The 18,405-nt window shown below is 41.3% G+C and overlaps 1 protein-coding gene across 3 annotated transcripts in view; it reads left to right on the top strand.

The window, feature by feature from the left end:
• The window catches only part of ARID5B (AT-rich interaction domain 5B), a 122,375-nt gene that overhangs the window by 34,421 nt on the left and 69,549 nt on the right, over window positions 1–18,405 (top strand). For all 3 annotated transcript variants that reach the window (XM_075025509.1, XM_075025508.1, XM_075025506.1), the window contains one exon: window positions 15,596–15,826. In XM_075025509.1, coding sequence (XP_074881610.1) covers window positions 15,596–15,826 — 231 coding nt within the window. The remainder of the gene's footprint in view (window positions 1–15,595; window positions 15,827–18,405) is intronic.

The following is an 18,405-nucleotide window of genomic DNA, read 5'->3' as shown; positions in this document are numbered from 1 at the left end:
CCAGCTCTGTTTAAATGTAGACCTTTGGCATTCCAGAAATCTGACCTTGTTTGTAGGGAATGGCTCATTTTTCTATAATGTAATATGAAGCACTCTTGTGTTTTGATTCCATGAACTAGAGTTTAATGTTCCAGCTTGCCATGATAAGGATATGATCTGGTTGAGATAGAAACACTAAAGGAAATTAGCTATTGTACTATTCTTTAACATATTGTTTCCCTAGCAGTTTCATTTAGAATCATTTGGAATAATCTTGGAGTACCTTTTAAAAAGGATTTTTTTTTTTTATTTTATTTTTTTTGTTGTTGTTGCTGGCCCGGATAAAAAGTGGGGCTTTAAGATATTTCTCCTAAAATAAATGTGAGGCCGCCTCATTTATAGTCAGCATGCCTTGATTACTTGCAGACATGCTGGAAATTTACATGCGCTTTTCTCCATTATAAAACACTGATCTGTTCAGATCATTAGCTCCCTCATGACTAGAGTTTGGCAGCAAGCCAAGGCAGGCTAAATCTGTAGCTGTAAATCGTGAGTTGAAATAGCAGAAAGTGGATTTGTAACTTTAAAAGTGTAAACAGTTTGGAAAATGAAGTAATTTTAGAGTATGATTGATTGCCTTAAGATTGCACTTTAAATTACCTTAGGGTCTCCGATGCAGATATAGGCACTAACTGCTCATTATATATTTTCACTTTTCTTTGGAACAATAGCATTGTTGGTAGGCTTCTAAACAATGTATGCTTCTCCTAGAGTGACCTTTGAGGAAATGAATAGTTTTATTGTGTGTCCATTACTTTGCCTGAAACAACATTTTTGAGTTATTAATTTGCCGTGGTCTATAAATAAAGGAATCAAAATGCAAAGCAGCTGTATTATGCTGCATGTAGTTCATCAAACTTGTGCTTAAACATCACCATTTGAGATTGATAATGCACTGCATAATTTTTTTCCCTCTGAAAAATAAGTAATGTTTTGCGTAGCCTGTAGTTGGTAGGGATTGGTCCTTGAATCCTGTAGAAGCAAAAATTAAGATTATTTTTAGCACAAACAATTAGTGAACGTTCTGAAGGACCAGTACACTGCGTTCACTTTTTCAGGGACCCTGGTTCACTTAATTGTGTAGTTGAGAGTCAGAAATGGACTGACAAGTGTGTCTGGAATAAGAAACGTGAGACTTGTACGGTCCGTACTGTTATTCTCTCATCTCCACGTGGATCTTGTGTGTGTTGCTGCTCTCAGCACCTCTCTGGAATAGGAACGGTCGATGCAGCACCCTGCACTGCAGGGTTCTCTGTCCCGGCCGGTGCTGGGCTGTTACACGGGGGAAGCGTTGCTGGCCTGCCCTTATGAACAGGGGGCACATGCCAGTGTAGCCATTCCCTTGGCTGAAGTGGGAGAAAGGTAATCCTGCTTCCTTGCACAGATGAGATTAGGCTCTGCAGCCTGTGACCGGCGGTAATCAGCCCAGGTTTCTGAGAGGCAGGCATGCCCAGGGAGCGAGAACCGGGCTGCAACCGCCTGATGCGGGTGATCCCCGGCAGTCATGGCCGGAGAGGAGGAGCCCAGGGGCACGGGGACGCAATGTGGTCATGGGAAGCACAAGGAGTCAGTGGGACGGGGGGCTGCAGGCTGAAAGGGAAGGTGTCACTGAGAGGCACGTTCAGGAATGTGAAAAAAGTGTATTAAATTTGGAGTATTAGAAGTTTAGGGCATAATCTGCCCAGCTCGCTCTGCACTTGTCGAGAGGGTAAGTAGTGGGAGATACAGCATGCTGTTGGTTGGACGAAGCATGTGCCATTTAATATCTGGTGTCTTGCGAGTTCTGGCTGTTCACGAATGGTGGCTAAAACCATTTGCTGCTCTTTCCCAATCTCCCAAAGAGATATAAAATCCATCATTTATGTGTTCCTGCCTACCAGGGCAGCGTGGTATCTAAAGTCACAAAGGTCTCTAGCATGGAGCAACACCTCGGTGTAACTTTGTGGGTGTGGGCACATAACTTACATATATGTACTAAGCATATATATTCTGTGTGTCCAGGACTGCTGCCTGCTGCCCTCATATGTTCTTTAACACTTGTGGCCATGCTAGAAATTAGGAGTCTAAAACTATTTAACTGACATTAGCAGTGGTTACAAATCGCAACAGATAGCTATGACTGCTTGAAGAGAATACATAACAAAAACTCTTACAATTTTGTATCAGAGTGTGTTTTTCATCTCTTTCCTTGTCCTAGATTTGGTATCTAGCATTCAGTAGATACAAGGCTCTGTTTTGTCGTTCTTCTGGAAGCTCAGTTCTCAGAGAGTATTTTTTCCCAGTGTTATCACCCCTTCTTGATCTTCTTTCCTCTCTCCTCCATGTTTGAAATGAAACTTGTGAAAGAGGTATGGCTGAGAGGTCTGAGCACAGGTCTGGGAGCCAGGACCTGCTGAGAGCTGAGCTCAGTGACTCATTCGGTGGCCTTAAGCAAGTCAGAACATCTCTGATGAGGTTATTTCATATGTAAAACAGGGGAAATAATACTTATCTATCTACCTGCTTCATAGGAATGCCCTGAGGACTAATTAGCGTCCATTAAGTGCTTTGAAATAGACAGTGCTATCTATTATTAGAGCACGCTCCAGACTAGTAGATAGTATGTTAGGATTGTTTTCTACTTGGGAGCCTTCCTCTCTGCTGGGTGTGGAACAGAAGCCCATCAGGAGCCAGGCACAAGCTGCCTGGTGTTTTCTGGAAGATTGGCAGTGCTCTGCCAGGCCCTTCCTGGGCAGATTCACTGCAGACTGAAGCTCTCGCTGAAAACTTGGAAAGAGAGATTGCCTAGAGAAAAGAGTGGGAGGATACTTGCTTTTTCTCCTCAGTTCATAGGCATAACTTGTCCTGAAATCCTTTCTCACCCTGCCTCCACCTGAGGCCTTTTCAGATAATTCAAGTAGCATGGTTTCTCCTCTTCTCCAGGAATGGTTTCCTGGTCCTGCAGAAGAGGAAGAGAAATCCTGTATTAGTTCTCAGGAGGAGCATGGGGCTGGGCTGGTAGGTTCCCATCGCAGGGAGCCCTTTCTTATTTAAAAGGCCATTCCTCTCTCTTGAAGAGCAAATGCTTACATTCTTTTTCTTCACTGGGTAACAGACTCCTCTGCATAGTCCTTACAAGGCAAAATCTAATTTTGGGGATAAGATACTAAACTCTGAAGGTGTGTGTCTGCTGAAGTCTGGGAGTCTTTTCATCATCGCAATGAGGAGGGTTGTCATCTGACCAGCAGCTCCTTTTGTTCTCTGGTGCATCTTCTCTCACCATATACTTTTGTACCTCTCTTACAGATGCCATAATAATCTAGTTCAAAGGACCCAGCCCTGTTCTCACTGAAGCCCACAAGCCAGGTCTTTCTTACCAGTGAGACTAGGACTCGGTCCAAAATAACTGGAGAGAAGCTTTGTTTCTCTCCATTTGCTCCTCACACGTCTCTCAGGCCGTGAGTAATGTGCAATGAGATGGGAAGGCCTGTGTGAAATTTTCCAAGGGAATTTTCTATGTTTTAATAACGTTAATGATATTTCTTAACACTTCATCAGATTTTTCAGTGTATGTTGCTGGGATTTTGATGCCTCCCTGTTTGGGCACTTGGACTTTTCTTCAGTACCAGAAGACGCTTCCCTTAGAAATGGGACTGAGGCCTCATATCAGCATTTGGTCCAACAGTTGAACCTTAGTCCTGCAGAAATCTTTTTGGCCCAGGCATCAGTAGATACCGTTTTAAGGAGGCTCTCTGCACCTCCTCTTGTGCCTTCATAAAGGGGAGGGAATCAGGAGCAACTGGCCCACAAGCTCTCACATGCCTGCAACTAATTCCTTTTCCACAGAAATGATGCTGTGCCACAGAAAGACCTAACAATATGACCTTGGTCAAACAGGAAGGCTCTGGCATTGCGGAACTTCAGCACAGTTGGTTTGTTCATCTTCTCCTGCAGATTGCTCAGTTTTTGGTCCTTGTATCCTAGACAGGAGAGTACATTAGCTCCCTTTTCCTTTACACCTTCTTCTTATTACTCCTTTTCAGCTTGAGTCTACTTTGTTGTGATGCAGAATTGGATTAAATGAGCAACCACAGACTTACTCATATAACTGTAACGGCTATTGAAGCTACATTTGGTTTGTTTTTCAGAGCAACAATTTGGTACAACATGAGAAGTTCAGTTAGGTGAGACTCCGCGAGTAGCTGAGGGAGCGTGGTGCAGGGGAGTTGGGTCGGTTGCCTGGATTTTGGCAACTCCTAACTGGTCTTTCCTCATGATAGTCCTCATGTTGAGTTTCACCTTGTCACCAGGAAGGAGGGGAACCAGAATAAGGTTGTATTGGGGAACAGGTATGTACTACATTAGGATAAGATAAAGGACAGCAAATTCCTGGGGGAAAAAAAATAAGGTGCTAGCAGTTTTGTAATTGCAATTTTTAGGGTTTTTTTTTAAGAAATGGCATCATGCTAATTCTAATTCTGTGCCACTCCTGGATTTAAGCACTATTACACTGCAGATGATAACACAAGTTTATCTGTAAAATTCTTTAACTGTGGTTTTCGTTTCCCAGCTTGACTTCTTTTTCTCTTCTTGTCTTTGATTGGCTTCCAAAAAAGTTATTAACATGTTGCAAAACAAATACAAGGGGCCACTGAAGCTTATTAAAAATGGTTTCTTTTGTTCATATCTGGCAGTTGACAAATTGTCTTGTGCTCTATCTTACCTGCTCCCATGTGAAAGGTTACATGAGAAAATGGCTGCAAATAAATTGCCATTGAATGTTGTTGAAGACTAAGCATACAGCTTCTCTATTAAGGACCTCTTTTAAAGCTCTCTATTCAGGCTCCCCCCTGCATGTCTCTCTAACACTTGTCTGTTATATTATGTTTGGCACAGAAGGAAACATTAAATAGAAAAGGAACGTCTGACTGTGGTGTTTCTAGACCCTATTATCCCTCTGTCAAATGTCCACATGAGAAGGGTACAATTTTTGTCCATATTGATGATGATTTCTGAAGGTTTTACTAACCATCTTCAGAGTGAATTGCTAGAAACAAATGAAATCGAAAAGCATATTTTTGCAGCTTTGGAAATCTTACTTAAATCAGTGTAATGAGACGCACTGAGTAAAATGTAATTATTCTCACTTCTCCATGTGTCAAAGAAATCAGCAGTATGGTTAGGGAGCGGAGGGTTACAGTGAGCTTGTTATTTTTATACAGAGCCAGATACTGCTTGTGTGTAGTAAATTGTAAATAGTAGATAATGCAGTTTTTATGTGTACTAAATACCCTGCAAGAATTAACGGGGTTGTTACTTCATTAAGGGTTTCAAAGAGGGCATAAATGTCAAAAGCAGAGCTCGACTGTTTAAATCACTGGACCATTTCCACTCTCCACCCCTCATGTCACAGCTCTGAGGCCGGCTGCTTCTGCCGTTGCTATTTCGAGGAGCGTGCAGTTCCTCTGAATTTTCAGAATGATAGCGAAAGTTCCCTGTGTGAAACACCAAGATAAGGCTTTTGACTCATACTTTTGGGGGCAATGGAAAATGAAGGTGGTTGATTCTGCCATGTGGAAGAGGTGGTATAACAGTCCCTTACAAGTAAGGCTGCATATGCTTCTCTCTCATTTGTGTTTGAATGGTGTGTGGAGGTGAGAGAGGAGATAACAGGAGACCTGGTTACTCTGGTATTAAGCCCAGTAACTCAGTTTAACTCTCAGTGGCTTTCCATTCTTTTTTCAGTTTTTCATGCCTTAAAATTTTCCCAAGCAAGTATAGATTTGTTGTGGACCTCTTCAGCACAGAGGGCACACAACAGACCACAAGTTTAAAACTCATCGGACCACAGAATATCTTCAGGAAAAAAAGACTCAGTCTTGAGCACTGGATTGGAGAACCTGTTACGTCCTTGAGCTTGTTGTTCCAGTGGTTGTCATCGCTGTAAGAATGTGTGCCCCTCCCTTGCAGGTGGCTCTAGTTGCGTGTTTCTCTGCTAGAGTTTTTCATTCTCCAGTATTCTACTCTGTGCAGTGCTACACTTCAGAAGAAAGGGAGACCGAGGCACGTAATCATAGTAATAGTAATAATAATAATAAAGATGATGAGAAGGTGGTGTAGGAAAAGTTACTGGATGTGACCCACGTCACGAAGGTGCTTCAGGGAAAGTGTAACTTCAGCCACAGCAGCAGTGGAAGTACTTAGGTTTGTAGCATAACTCCCATGCTCAAGTATTTGCAAGATCAGGCTTTATGTGTAAGTACTGAAGCGTAGTTCAGTGGTATGTTGGATGGTGTTCAGAGATTGCTGAAAACGGTGCATTAAATAGCACTTTGAATTGCAAAGTGCTGGTTCAGTTTTGTCTATGAGAATGATAACACTTATTATCTGATTGTTCCCTGTGCAAATCTCACCTCAGGAAAAATTAAATTATGTTTGAATTCAGCTAAAGCAAAGTATATCATTATTTCCTTTCGTTATTAAAAGGGATTTTTACTGTTTGTTTGTTAAAACTGAAGCAGCTGCCATGTTAGAGCCTTAGATATTTAAAAGCAAATACAGAGGCAGAGCCATTTACAGTACAATTGGCTTGTTTAATGTGATTTAATTCCTCTTCTTGGCTTCGTCATATTACCAAATTATGTTTTCAGCCCCCCTCCCCTTTTTAATTCTTTCTTCTTTTTGTTATCAGCAGAATTGAAGCTGCTTATCAGTAACCACGACAACCAGGATAAATACTTGTTTTAAAGCTTATGCACATTCAACCTGAATGGTCCACATGACCCAGAACATTCAAGAGGACAGGCAGCATGTGCACCCTTCTGCAATCAGTCTCCCCCTTCCCTCCGTCTCCATCTGCTTTAGAAAGCTAATAGGGCAGTTTAAAAACCTTTTATATCAAAGTGGTTTTCTGTAGCCAGCCGTGGCCATTTGGACATGGGCTGACCCACGCCTGTGACCTGAGGAGTAAGGAGAGAAGGAAATTCTGGGAGGCAGGGAGGCGATTTCACAGCCCAGTTCTGAACTTGGCCACATCCCCAGCATCAGCTCACTTTTCTTGTGCTCCTCCACCTATCGCTGCGGCAGTCACCTGCTGTTTGGCGGGAGGGCAAACCGCTGCTTTGCAAACCCTCCATGAAGGGGGAAGATAATCCCAACCAGGCAGCAGCTAAATAAAATGAAGGAGTGACTGGGATTGTATGGGACGGGGAAAATGATTGTGGCAGGAGAGAAGCCTCGACACAGAGCCCCTGCTTGGTCCATCCCCTGTCTCTGGTGGAGGCAGGCAGGCTGGCTGGGGTGGCTGGAGATGGCCACTTTTGAGGAATAGGGAAACTCTCACTTACCCAGAAATCCCCCCGACAAGGATTTCTGCTTGGCCTGTTTGCTCTCTCCCTTGCTCTCCAAGTTGCTTGATGCTGTAGAATAAATCCTTTAAGCTCTCTCTGTCTCAGTTTCTCTCTCTGTGTAATGGGGATAATAATTTTTACTCTCCTCCATAAAGCAGTTTGAGGCCTGTGGATGGAAGGGTTATATAAAAGCTGGAAATGACGATTGTCAGTCACTCTTCTTTTGAGTCTAGAAACACCTCATAAACCCGCTTCGGAAGGCGCAGGAGGATCCTGGGAGTGCAGGGTAGGAGCTGCAGTTATGAGGCGCTGAAGAATTAGGGTCTGAAAAAGGTTATTGAATGCCTGATTGGAAACTTTTTCAGTATTAAATTTCTTTTGTCTTCTTCAAAACTTGAATTTATGATTCAAATTCAAAGTGATTTAACAAGATAAATATTATGGAAGATTTGATTATGTGGACATACTGTCAGTCATTGATCAATATACGTGGTTTCGTCCCCGTATGTTCTAGGACTAGAACAACTCAGATCCAAATCACTGACTGTAAAATGTTCTTCAACCATGTGCTTTAAGTACGTATTAGATGGTGCTGTCTTCTTCCTTTTTTTTTTTAATGACTGTATTGGTGTTGGGTTGAACAGTAGTTTCAATCTCCAGTAGATTTGTAAGTATTCTCTTTCTTTCAAATGTTAAACTAATCTTAGGAATTCTTTGAATGGCTGACACTCTGCTGGCACTGTGACAGAAATCGGAGGGCTGGGGAAGTGGCACAAAATTCTCAGAATTAGCTCTGTCTCCTCCTTACAAGGGAAGAAATATCTGATACATGCAGAAAGGCTGTGTATTTTATTCTGTATATTGGCAGAAATGGCTTTTGCCTTTTGATAAATGTAAAAGCAAAATCAGGCAGGCAAAAGTCCACATAAGAATTACAGGCAACATGTTAACATCATCATTATCTGGTAAACATAGATGTAATCACTGTGTTCCATATCCTGCAACATGTTGCCTTTGTTCTTGATTACATTAGCATTCAAATAGAGGGGGGTTCTCAAAGCAAGGATGAGTAGCATGGGTCCTGCCAATGAAGCGGTATCCCTGTTGTGTCAATAATTTACCCAAATTTATTTAAACCCAAACCCACAGATTTCCTGTCCCATTTCATGGGGCTAAATCATTACTGTATTTGCATTTATCTGTGAGAGAAATATGATTCCTGGATTAATATTTTTAGGTCTTATGATTAATTAGCCAGCCAAGGCACACGGAGTGGTGTTACTAGAGTGAACAAAGACCGTGGGAATGAAAAGGCAGGGGGGATTGGAAGAGCTGTGTTTGATAAGTCTTCCCTAATCACGGGAGAGAGAGTGGATTGGTGTGCTAGAGCATGCAGAAGTAGTTTCGTGACGATGATGCAGCTACTCCTCAGCTGTTGCTCCTAGATCACAGCAGCCTGGTGCAAAGGGACATGGATTCCTACTGCGGTTCTTAGCCTTGTGTCTGCACAGAGGATTCGATGTGAGAAGTGGTCAAGCAAGGAGCCAGACATAATTCTCCCATGAAGGTTATTTCACTGGGAGAGCCATCCTTGCTTTCAAAGGAGTACCCAGAGATGTAGGTGATGATTGTCATTGCTTCTTGGCCAGCTGCAGTTATCTGCGTGATGATTTGGGGGTGTTTGGCAGGTTATGACTAGATGGTGAATTGGGAACATGTTCTCATTGCACAATTCCTCTTAAAGGTCTTTAGGTCATAAAGGCCCAGTTTCTTCTTCCTCCTTCTGGTTACTCTTTCATCGTTCTGCTGTTTCTGTTGCTTTTGGACTTTCTGAAAGTTCAGAGGTTTTAGGTAGTCATGTAGTAAGTTCTTTTCTGTGTGCTGGAAAGCTGTGCTATCTCCCTTTGGGTTGTTATTAGAACAGGCTTTGGGTTGTTATTAGAACAGGTAGCTTTGAGATGTGCTGCCTGACCTGCAGTCATTGGTTTTGAAGGGTCAGCTACACACGTCTTTGTCCCATCTACACCTGTGTTCTAATACCTGTACTGCAGAAAGTCCTTGTCAAAGGAGTAGGACAAGGGAATCATAGAATCGTAGAATCGTTTAGGTTGGAAAAGATCTTTAAGATCATCAAGTCCAACTGTCAACCCAACACCACCATGCCCACTAAACCATGTCCTGAAGTGCCACGTCTATGTGGGTTTTTTTAACACCTCCAGGGATGGTGACTCAACCACTTTCCTGGGCAGCCTGTTCCAATGCCTGACAACCCTTTTGGTGTAGAAATTTTTCCTAATACCCAATCTAAATCTCCCCTGCCACAACTCGAGGCCATCTCTTCTTGTCCTGTCTCCAGCCACCTGACAGAAGAGACCAGCACCCACCTCACTACAACCCCCCTTCAGGTAGTTGTAGAAAGCGATAAGGTCTCTCCTCAGCCTCCTCTTCTCCAGACTGAACAGCCCCAGCTCCCTCAGCTGCTCCTCATAAGACTTGTGCTCCAGGCCCCTCACCAACCTGGTTGCCCTTCTCTGGACACGCTCCAGCACCTCCATGTCTTTCCTGTAGTGAGGGGCCCAAAACTGAACACAGCACTCAAGGTGCGGCCTCACCAGCGCTGAGTACAGGGGGACGATCACCTCCCTGCTCCTGCTGGCCACACTATTGCTGATGCAGGCCAGGATGCCGTTGGCCGCCTTGGCCACCTGGGCCCACTGCTGGCTCATATTCAGCCGCTGTGAGCCAGCAAGGAGAAGGAGAACTGGATCCTATCTTAAGAGCTGGAAGAGCCAAAGTCCACTGCCATAGATGAGATCAACCTTTTTTATCTTGATGGCAAGTGTATCAGCTGGGAGGGGATTTTTTAGCATGCATTTGGACCATTGCTTTGGCATAGGGCAGACTTCTTTGTCACTTAGGTGGAATTAATTTCACTCACTCAATTCGATCTGCAAGTTAAGCCTCTAGACTAAGCTAGGTGTCATTGATGAGGGAGTAGTAGCTCCAGAGAGTGAGGTGATCCATGTCTTGCAAAACAGCAGGTCGGAAGGAGAGATCTCTGACTACAGAGGGATCTACACAACTGTTGTCGACTAAAACTGCATTGTTAGATGAAACGAGTCCCATTGTGTGCTCCAGTGGGTTGCTGAGGGTCTTGGGAGGGCAGTGACACCTGAATGCTGCCCTGATATAGTCAAGAGACATCCCATCTTGGGAGTCACAGCCATGTTCATTCAGCACAGCTAACCCTCATCGTTCCCAGTCCCTCCAGACATCCAGATGCATCCTCCATTACCTCTGTGTCTGCTACATATTGATGATATGGTCAAAGCCATGCATACAAGCAATGATAAACTAATTATGATGTGTGCATCCTCTGGGAGACCCCCTTAGTAACTGAGGGTAATGAAAGAAGGCAGAGTAGCAAGGGCACCGTGTGGGAGAGGAGCCTGATGGACAGAACCCTGCAACTTCCTTCATTTTTGCTCTATATTCCAAATTACTCCCTTGCTCAATTTGCTACCCACACACCAAAGCATTGTCCCATTTTATCTGGTTCCCCTGATACTTCCACTGCTTATCTTATGAAGATCTGTGTCAACATTTATCAAAACAAATGGCAAGCCTGGGACCTTTTAAGTAGTTTTTTTAGTTAATAAAACCAATCTTCTACTTCTGTTATGTTAAAAGTGCATTATCTTTTTATTACAAACTCTCTACAGCTCTGTCTGTTTTCCTTCTTGGCAATTTCATGACTGCTCCAGTTGATTGCTGTATGGAGAATTACAAAATCATTAAGGGTGGGGTTTTACCAGCTGACTTACAGTACAAGCCATTTCTCAAAATAACCACAACAGTGCAATACTGATGTGTAATTTACGTCACAGTATGTTTTTATGAAATAGTTTGTGGCTTATTCATTTAGATTTAGAACTGAATATCTCTTCTCTCACTTTTTAATCAAGCTTTCTTCTTTCTTTCTTTTTTTTTTTTTTTTTACTTTTTAATATTTTCCACTCCTAGGCTTGGCTTGCCTCCAATTTACCAGCTATACTGAGAAGGAAAAAAATGTGGGTTTTTTTTTTTTCTTTTGCCTGCAGTTTAACTGCAAGTGTATTTTCCTTTTCGATCTATATATTTGTGTTAACTGCCTTGAAAGAGATGGTAGATTTGTGGTAGAATATATTGCACAACGGTAGAGCAGAGAATTGATAAGAGAGATGCAAAAGTTTGGAATTTCAAACCATACCAAATGAGTGACGCTATTTAGCCTCCTGCTCTAGTACATTTCCTTTTTAAAAATTACTTTCTGTATAATGTCTTCTAATTAGAACAGGAAATCATTGAGTAACTGTAAGAAGAATAAGAGCACTTAAACTGAAAAGAAAATTACCTTCCGAGAAATTATATTCACGATTTTTTTTTCCTTTAAATTTTTTTTTCTTCCCTTCACATTACTGTGTTGGTAATGATAGTAACAGATGTACGTACCCTTATCTGCATCATTGTTCTACTTCTGTTTTCTGGGGGAAAAAAATTGTTTTCAGTAATACAAAAAATGAATGGACAGAAAATGGGAAATGCCTAATTACAAAAAATATTCTGTGTCACAACAGAGTAGCAATTAAATTGAAACTTCAATATAATTATCAATAACAGTCGAGCCTGGAAGGGTGCCAGGCGCGTAAAGTTGGTGCTCAGCCTTTATGTGGTTGCTAGGAGCACGGCGAAAAGTATAAAGCTTAGAGAAAGGAATGTCTAATGTAATAAAGTAACAGAAGGTAGCATAAATCATTGTGAGAGCAGTTCATATTGACATTATTTTACTTAAATTGGGTCGAAACTAGACATTTACTCTTACAAGAGGCACAAATTCATATTTCTTCCGCAGAAATACCTCTGTGCTTTCTGGGAAGAAGTGGAGTGTGCTTTTCTAGCACCAGCCTCGTACATATTTGGAATCTTTTAAGCAAAAATCTTTAAATGTTTGTTTCTGTTGGCATCCAAATGCATTTGCACTAATACGATTAAAAGAACTAAAGGGCAAAATACTTGGCAGCTTTTGCAGTTGAGGTAATTAGGTACAGGAAGGAACATGCATAGTTTTTCCATCAGGCTCTATAAAATCCTGGTGTGAAGGTCTTTTTAAAGAAAAAAATGCTTACTGATGTTGAGAGTAGATTATGGCAGTTAGCAATAACATTATAGGCTGATGTTTCCGAAACAAGCAAACAAAAAGCGAGTTACAGTTTTGTATTTCTCTGCTCGCTCTGTAAATAGTTCTGGATCTAGATGGATTTGTTAGGAATTCGTGCTTTTAGCGGGCTTTATTTTTTTTTCTTTTGGGGCTTTTAATTGTCTTGCGTTACATATTAAAAATGGTTGTGCTGATTTGAAAAGTCAGTTCTTGCATAGATTCATTGTGTTTGGCATTTCATGCATCTCTTACTTACAAAGACAACTTGAAGAACATGTAATCCAACATAAATGCCAGGCTGTGCCAAATCCCAGCTCTCTTTACCCCTCACAAAGGGAACTGTTGGATTACATCTATGCATATATAGGCAGCACTTGGAAGGCAGGGGTGGAACCTAGCCTTCTAATTACAGTTTCTCTGTTTTCAGCCCTGAAATATATAAATAAATGAAAAATTGACATTGGAGGGAGTTATTAAAACACACAATTATGATATAAGCATGGGATTAAAGTAATTTCAGTTGAGCCTTGCAAGTGGCGTACTGTAGGTATTATCTTTTACCATGTTCTCTCTGTTGAAGCTAAAATGAGATTCAGAAATACAGCATCTCGGTTTTCTGAGATCTCAGTCAAATGTTTTTTGAAATTATGTTGTTTTTCTTGATTTTAATGGAATATGATCCACATTTTGATCTCTGCTTCTCCTGAGACTAAACTCTTTCTGATCATATTTATGAAAAAAATTCAGCAATATACACTAAGCCCACCATTAAATGGCACATGTTAGATTTTGCTAGAAGGAAAAAATAGTTCTTCTTTGGGCTTGCATTTTATTAGGGATTTGTCTACTTTGATTTCTCTTTTCTCATGTGGGCGTGGTTGAGAAAAAAAGTCTTTGTTCCAGGAACACTCTGTTTGTCTTTCACTAAACAAATCTTCAGTTTATTCAGCCTTTGTTCATTCTTAGATTTATCTATTGAACCTGGAGTGAATAAGGAAGGGAAACAAATGCATCATAAAGTACTTGTTGGAGTTGCACAAGTTTGTATAAAAGTGGTCCTGTAAAAAATGACTTGATTTTAATTTATGCCAGGGGTTTGAGTTAAGCCGTCAGTTGTCAGGGGTAGAAAGTTTGTGTAATTCTGCACAGGGACTTACAGCACATTTGTCTAGAAACTAATGGTTTACTACAAAGGCACACGGGACATACATTTATATACACCCTGTTTAAAAAGCTGACCACATCCTGGCATAAGAAAAGTGCTGTCAGATCAACAGATTCAGCTCACCACTATCTACACAAAGGTATAAAGTAGTAATAACTGTCAGGCAGGCGTATATGAAACTCTCGAAGGAGCTGAAGGATGGATCATGTGCTTGTTAATTCCTAGAACAGTTTTCCTGATCTGATTTTTAGAGTTTCCTAATAAAGAAGAGAGCCTTATTCCCAGGAGCAATTGGCTCAATCGTGCTGTTGTGTAGGCTTATAGAATACTTACTTGTTGAAAACAAAGAAAAACATGACCACATCCTTATTGACCAAAAGAGGTTTTAGGCCATAAATTTTATTTTCTTAGAAAAGTAATGACAATGCTGTTTACCAAAATGTATTACTCTTACTTTTTTACACAAATTGTTTGATCTCCCCACCTACATCAGGGTAGTGGGGAAAGTTCTGATTTTTTAAAAGTGATGGCTTCAGGAGCTATGCTTGTAAAATCAGTACTTCCCAAGTCTGTCTGCCATGTTGATTTTTTTTATGGCATTGCGTTCATCTGTAGTGATGACATTCTACGTGATATATCTGCTTCCAGAGACTTCTTTAAATTTAGCCTTTTATGTGTCAACATTTCCATTGCCTCACGCGACTCAAGATGAGTTGTGCCATCATATTTAGTTGGGGAGAACTGATCTGACATTTCTTTCAATATCTGAAGTGATTTTTACTTCAAGGGTAAGAAAGATTATTTCAGTGTTGGTAATGGGATTAAATAGTAGACCTTTTGTCTCTGACAGAAGAAATAGCTGAGTTATTCAGTAATCAGAGTACAGCTTGAAAACATAAAGTGAATGCTCTTGCTTTGTCTTCATTGGCATGCATGGAAAGCCATGTTCAGTTACCCCACCTGAGGAGATAAATGGGCATAAAAAGAAGTGCTGTTAAGTACTGGCTGCATACCTGCAAATGAATAATTTCTCATGTTTGTGTCTCTGGTTGGGGTTTTTTTTGCTGTTAGGTTTCCTGCTGGTTATCGTATGATGAAACTTGATTGTGGTATTTCAAGATCTGCTGCCCGTATGCCTACTATCATCTAAAACCTGGGGGAATGGAAAAGTCTGAGCTCTAGATTGCTTTATATTTTGGGCCCACATTTCAACATTATGAGCAGTTTGAAAATTCATTTGCTCGTTGTGCTCTGTAGGTGTTTTATTGAGTCCTGATGCATTTGCAGTTAATGTGAGGAAAGTTATTTCCACCTGTTGGGGTAGCTCAGCATCAATGGCCAGGTCAGATCAGTCCACCTCCCTGGCCCAGGGGCTCATTGGTAGTTGCCAGTATCAGATGCTTCAAAGGAGAATTAATAGCTGTATGCTCTGGGGCTTGTATATTATTATTTTTAAAAGACGTTAGCTGGTGTAAACATGAGTTCAGTAAGGTTGTATAGGGAGCTGAGCAAAAATGACAGATAATGTTTCTATCAAAGCAGCCAAGTTGGCAAAGTATGGAGAGCACTTTGATTCAGACCATTGGCCAACTTCTGTAGAGCGGTGTTTTCTTACTCATCCAGGTAGAGTCCTTGTGGGTGAGCATGGGAGGACTGAACAGAAAGCCAGAAAAGAAGCTGTTTCAATAAACCTTTTTTTAAATTTCTGTTTTTAACCTTTCTTTCAAAAACTACTGTGCTGTAAAAGATCTTGAGAAAAGACTGAACCAGTGGGCCATGGGTTTTCTGAGATGCTTGAGTTACAGCTCTTGTTCTGTATTTTTTCTGACATACTAAAAGTTGTTTGGTTTTTTTTTCTTCTTCCAGGTGAGGATGATGAAGATTCAAACCTGCTAATTCTCAGCTACCCACAGTACTGTCGATATCGTTCCATGTTAAAGCGTATTCAGGACAAGCCTTCTTCAATACTAACAGACCAGTTTGTTTTAGCTCTGGGAGGCATTGCAGTAACAAGCAAGAACCCCCAAATCTTCTACTGTCGGGATACATTTGATCATCCTACTCTAATAGAAAATGAAAGTATATGTGATGAGTTTGGTAAGTCATCTTTACAGCTATTTTCTTTTTCTCACAAGTAAAGATATTTTTCTCCTTTTTAAGTGGCCACTGATTTCCAAGGGGAAGATGTGATTCCTTTGAAGTGAACCAATGCTGTTTATGTTTGAAATGTTAAGTACCAAATGTGCTCTCTCCTCTGTGAGACTGAAGGCTTCTAGCCACTGGTGATCTCGGTATTGCAACTTGAGTTTATCACAATCAAAGATAATGTTACATGGGTAGAGTGTGTTGCACAGTTACTTGGTATGAGTGAAGGGATCCCTTGTCTGGGTTTGAAATTTATCTACCTTAACCATTCACCTATAGCCTATGTCATTCCAGAAGCTTTACAAAGTGTGTTGTTGTTTTTTAAAGTTGTTGGTGCAATATGCTAACAAATGCAAAATAGGAGAGACTCCCTGCATGTCCCATTGCTGTTGCAGAGCACTCATCAACTGCATGTGTGCTCCCAGGGCCCTGAACAAGTGTCAGCTATAGCTGGTGTGTTTCTGGCCTTCCTGGAATGTGGGTTTTTTCAGCGGGGGCTTTGCCAGTGCTAGGAGCTTGATTTTACAAGTGCAGAGGCACTTCTGGGAGGTGACCTCTTAACTCAAGGGTGTAGAGAATACTCTGCAGCTCCGGAGGAGTATATAGCCCCTTAGAGCTGGGAGAGAGGGCTGCAAGATTCGACTCCTGATAGCTGCCAGGTGATTTCACAGCTTTTTTTTTTTGGTGTCAGATCAACCCAAGGGCAGCGAATGTGCTGCTGAATGTGTGGCAGAATGTATGTTGTGTACACACCCAGGGTAACTCCAGTAATGGGTCCAGTGTAATTTCCTTAGCAGTGTACCTATGCTGTGAGAATTAAGTTTTATTACCCATATCACCAGATGGATGAGCGCTGCAGCTAATGCTAGCAAAGTCTGTTTGCATAGTGGTGGGTACACCTTTGCTGTGCAAGACCCCTGTGTCTCTGCAAGGAAGCTCTTGTGGTCTCTTAGAGAATTTCTGATTATGCATTTAACATATAATGATGGGAGTGAGAGAGAAGGGGTTCAATGATGCCTGTGATGACAGAATCATCTCCCCCTTTTTCCTAACTCTAGCACACTGGCTTTGATCTTGGCGCCCAGTCCAGGCCTTGTGCTGGCAGAGAAACACTGACCCAACTGGTATCACTGGGGCATTTTGTGAGGTAGTGCAGGACTGCTCCTCTGCTGCTGCACCGATCAGCTCCTGACTGGCAGGAGAGATGGTTCCTCATGTGCTGTCATCACTGGAGCACATTACTGCTGTGAATAGTTTTAATTTTGTGATGTCAGGCTTTTGCAGGATCAGGCCCAAACTGTCAAGTCTGCTCACGCTCACAGAAAACATTACGGGTTTTGAGTGAACTATGAATAAATGTGTTGGTTGCTCTTAAGGCGTGGGGGTGGCAAAAAAGTGAATGGAATGCCCTGGAAGTTTGGTCCAATAACACAATAGTATCATGTTGATTTTTATTTACTCTGAGCTCCAGCTCAGAATATAAAGTTCAGTTTTAATTGGCTATCCTTTTTATATGGGAAAGGTTATTTTAGGCTTGAAGGCGTTTGATGAGCATACCATCTGCTTTCTGTGGAGTATTTTATTCAGGGTCATTCCTTGATTACAGGTTTGTTGAAATAGTTGGATCCATAATGTAAGTGTATCATGGAATATTAGTAATAGATGAATCAAAGAGATGTGGAGTGATGCAGAAACTACGCTTAGTGAACCATAGCAAGTGCTTTGTTCAGTCTCTGAAAGCTAACTATGCCATTCTCTTGACCTTTGCGAGGCAATTATCTCATTATCAAACCAGACCCACAGAAATCTTAGCCATAGAAGTTAATAATGTGTATTTAAAATTTAGTTTGGTTTAAGAAGCAGATTTTTTAAAATGCCTATAAAAAACAAAAAAAATGCTACTCTTTAAAAGTATTTCTTATGAAAATAATTATGTGGTAAAATTTGCAAGCCCTGCTGTGTGAGGAAGAAAAAAACGGCCAATGTATGGTTCCGTTTCTGTATTGCAAAATGTATGGTGTCAATTATACTACCTTTGTTGAAGGCAACAGGCACAGTGCTATTTTATCCTTCTCTTTGCTGGCAGGACAATAAAATGTACAACACTTCGTTATACAAACAGTTTACATTGATATCATGTAGATTGATGTCACATGTGGAAAGTGATGACTGCTAAAGCTAAACAGAGGCAGGGTGGTACAGCAGATAAATGGATTACTTAAAGGCACTGGTATTTATCAGGCAAATCTGAGGGGAGACCAGATTACAGAAATGTGACTAAAATTCTGAAAAGGTGTCTATAAGGAGATCGAGACATATTTAATTTGAAGGACTCGGCTATTTCTTACCTTGCAAATGAAAGAAATGTGCAGAAGGAGCAAGATAGGAACGTGTATTTCCCCATCACCTGAAATTCTCCAACTCTAAAGCGAGTACAAAATTTGGGAAATACAGTCTACTAACGTCTTTATTTGGGAAGTGCTGGCTTCTGATACGGATGCCAGGTCTTCTTCAGAAACATTGCTGTTGGG

The sequence above is a fragment of the Buteo buteo genome, chromosome 4, assembly GCF_964188355.1.
Source record: "Buteo buteo chromosome 4, bButBut1.hap1.1, whole genome shotgun sequence".
NCBI classification, from domain to species: domain Eukaryota; kingdom Metazoa; phylum Chordata; class Aves; order Accipitriformes; family Accipitridae; genus Buteo; species Buteo buteo.
Note: the sequence above shows the minus strand (reverse complement) of the source record. Positions and strands in the feature narration are given on the sequence as shown.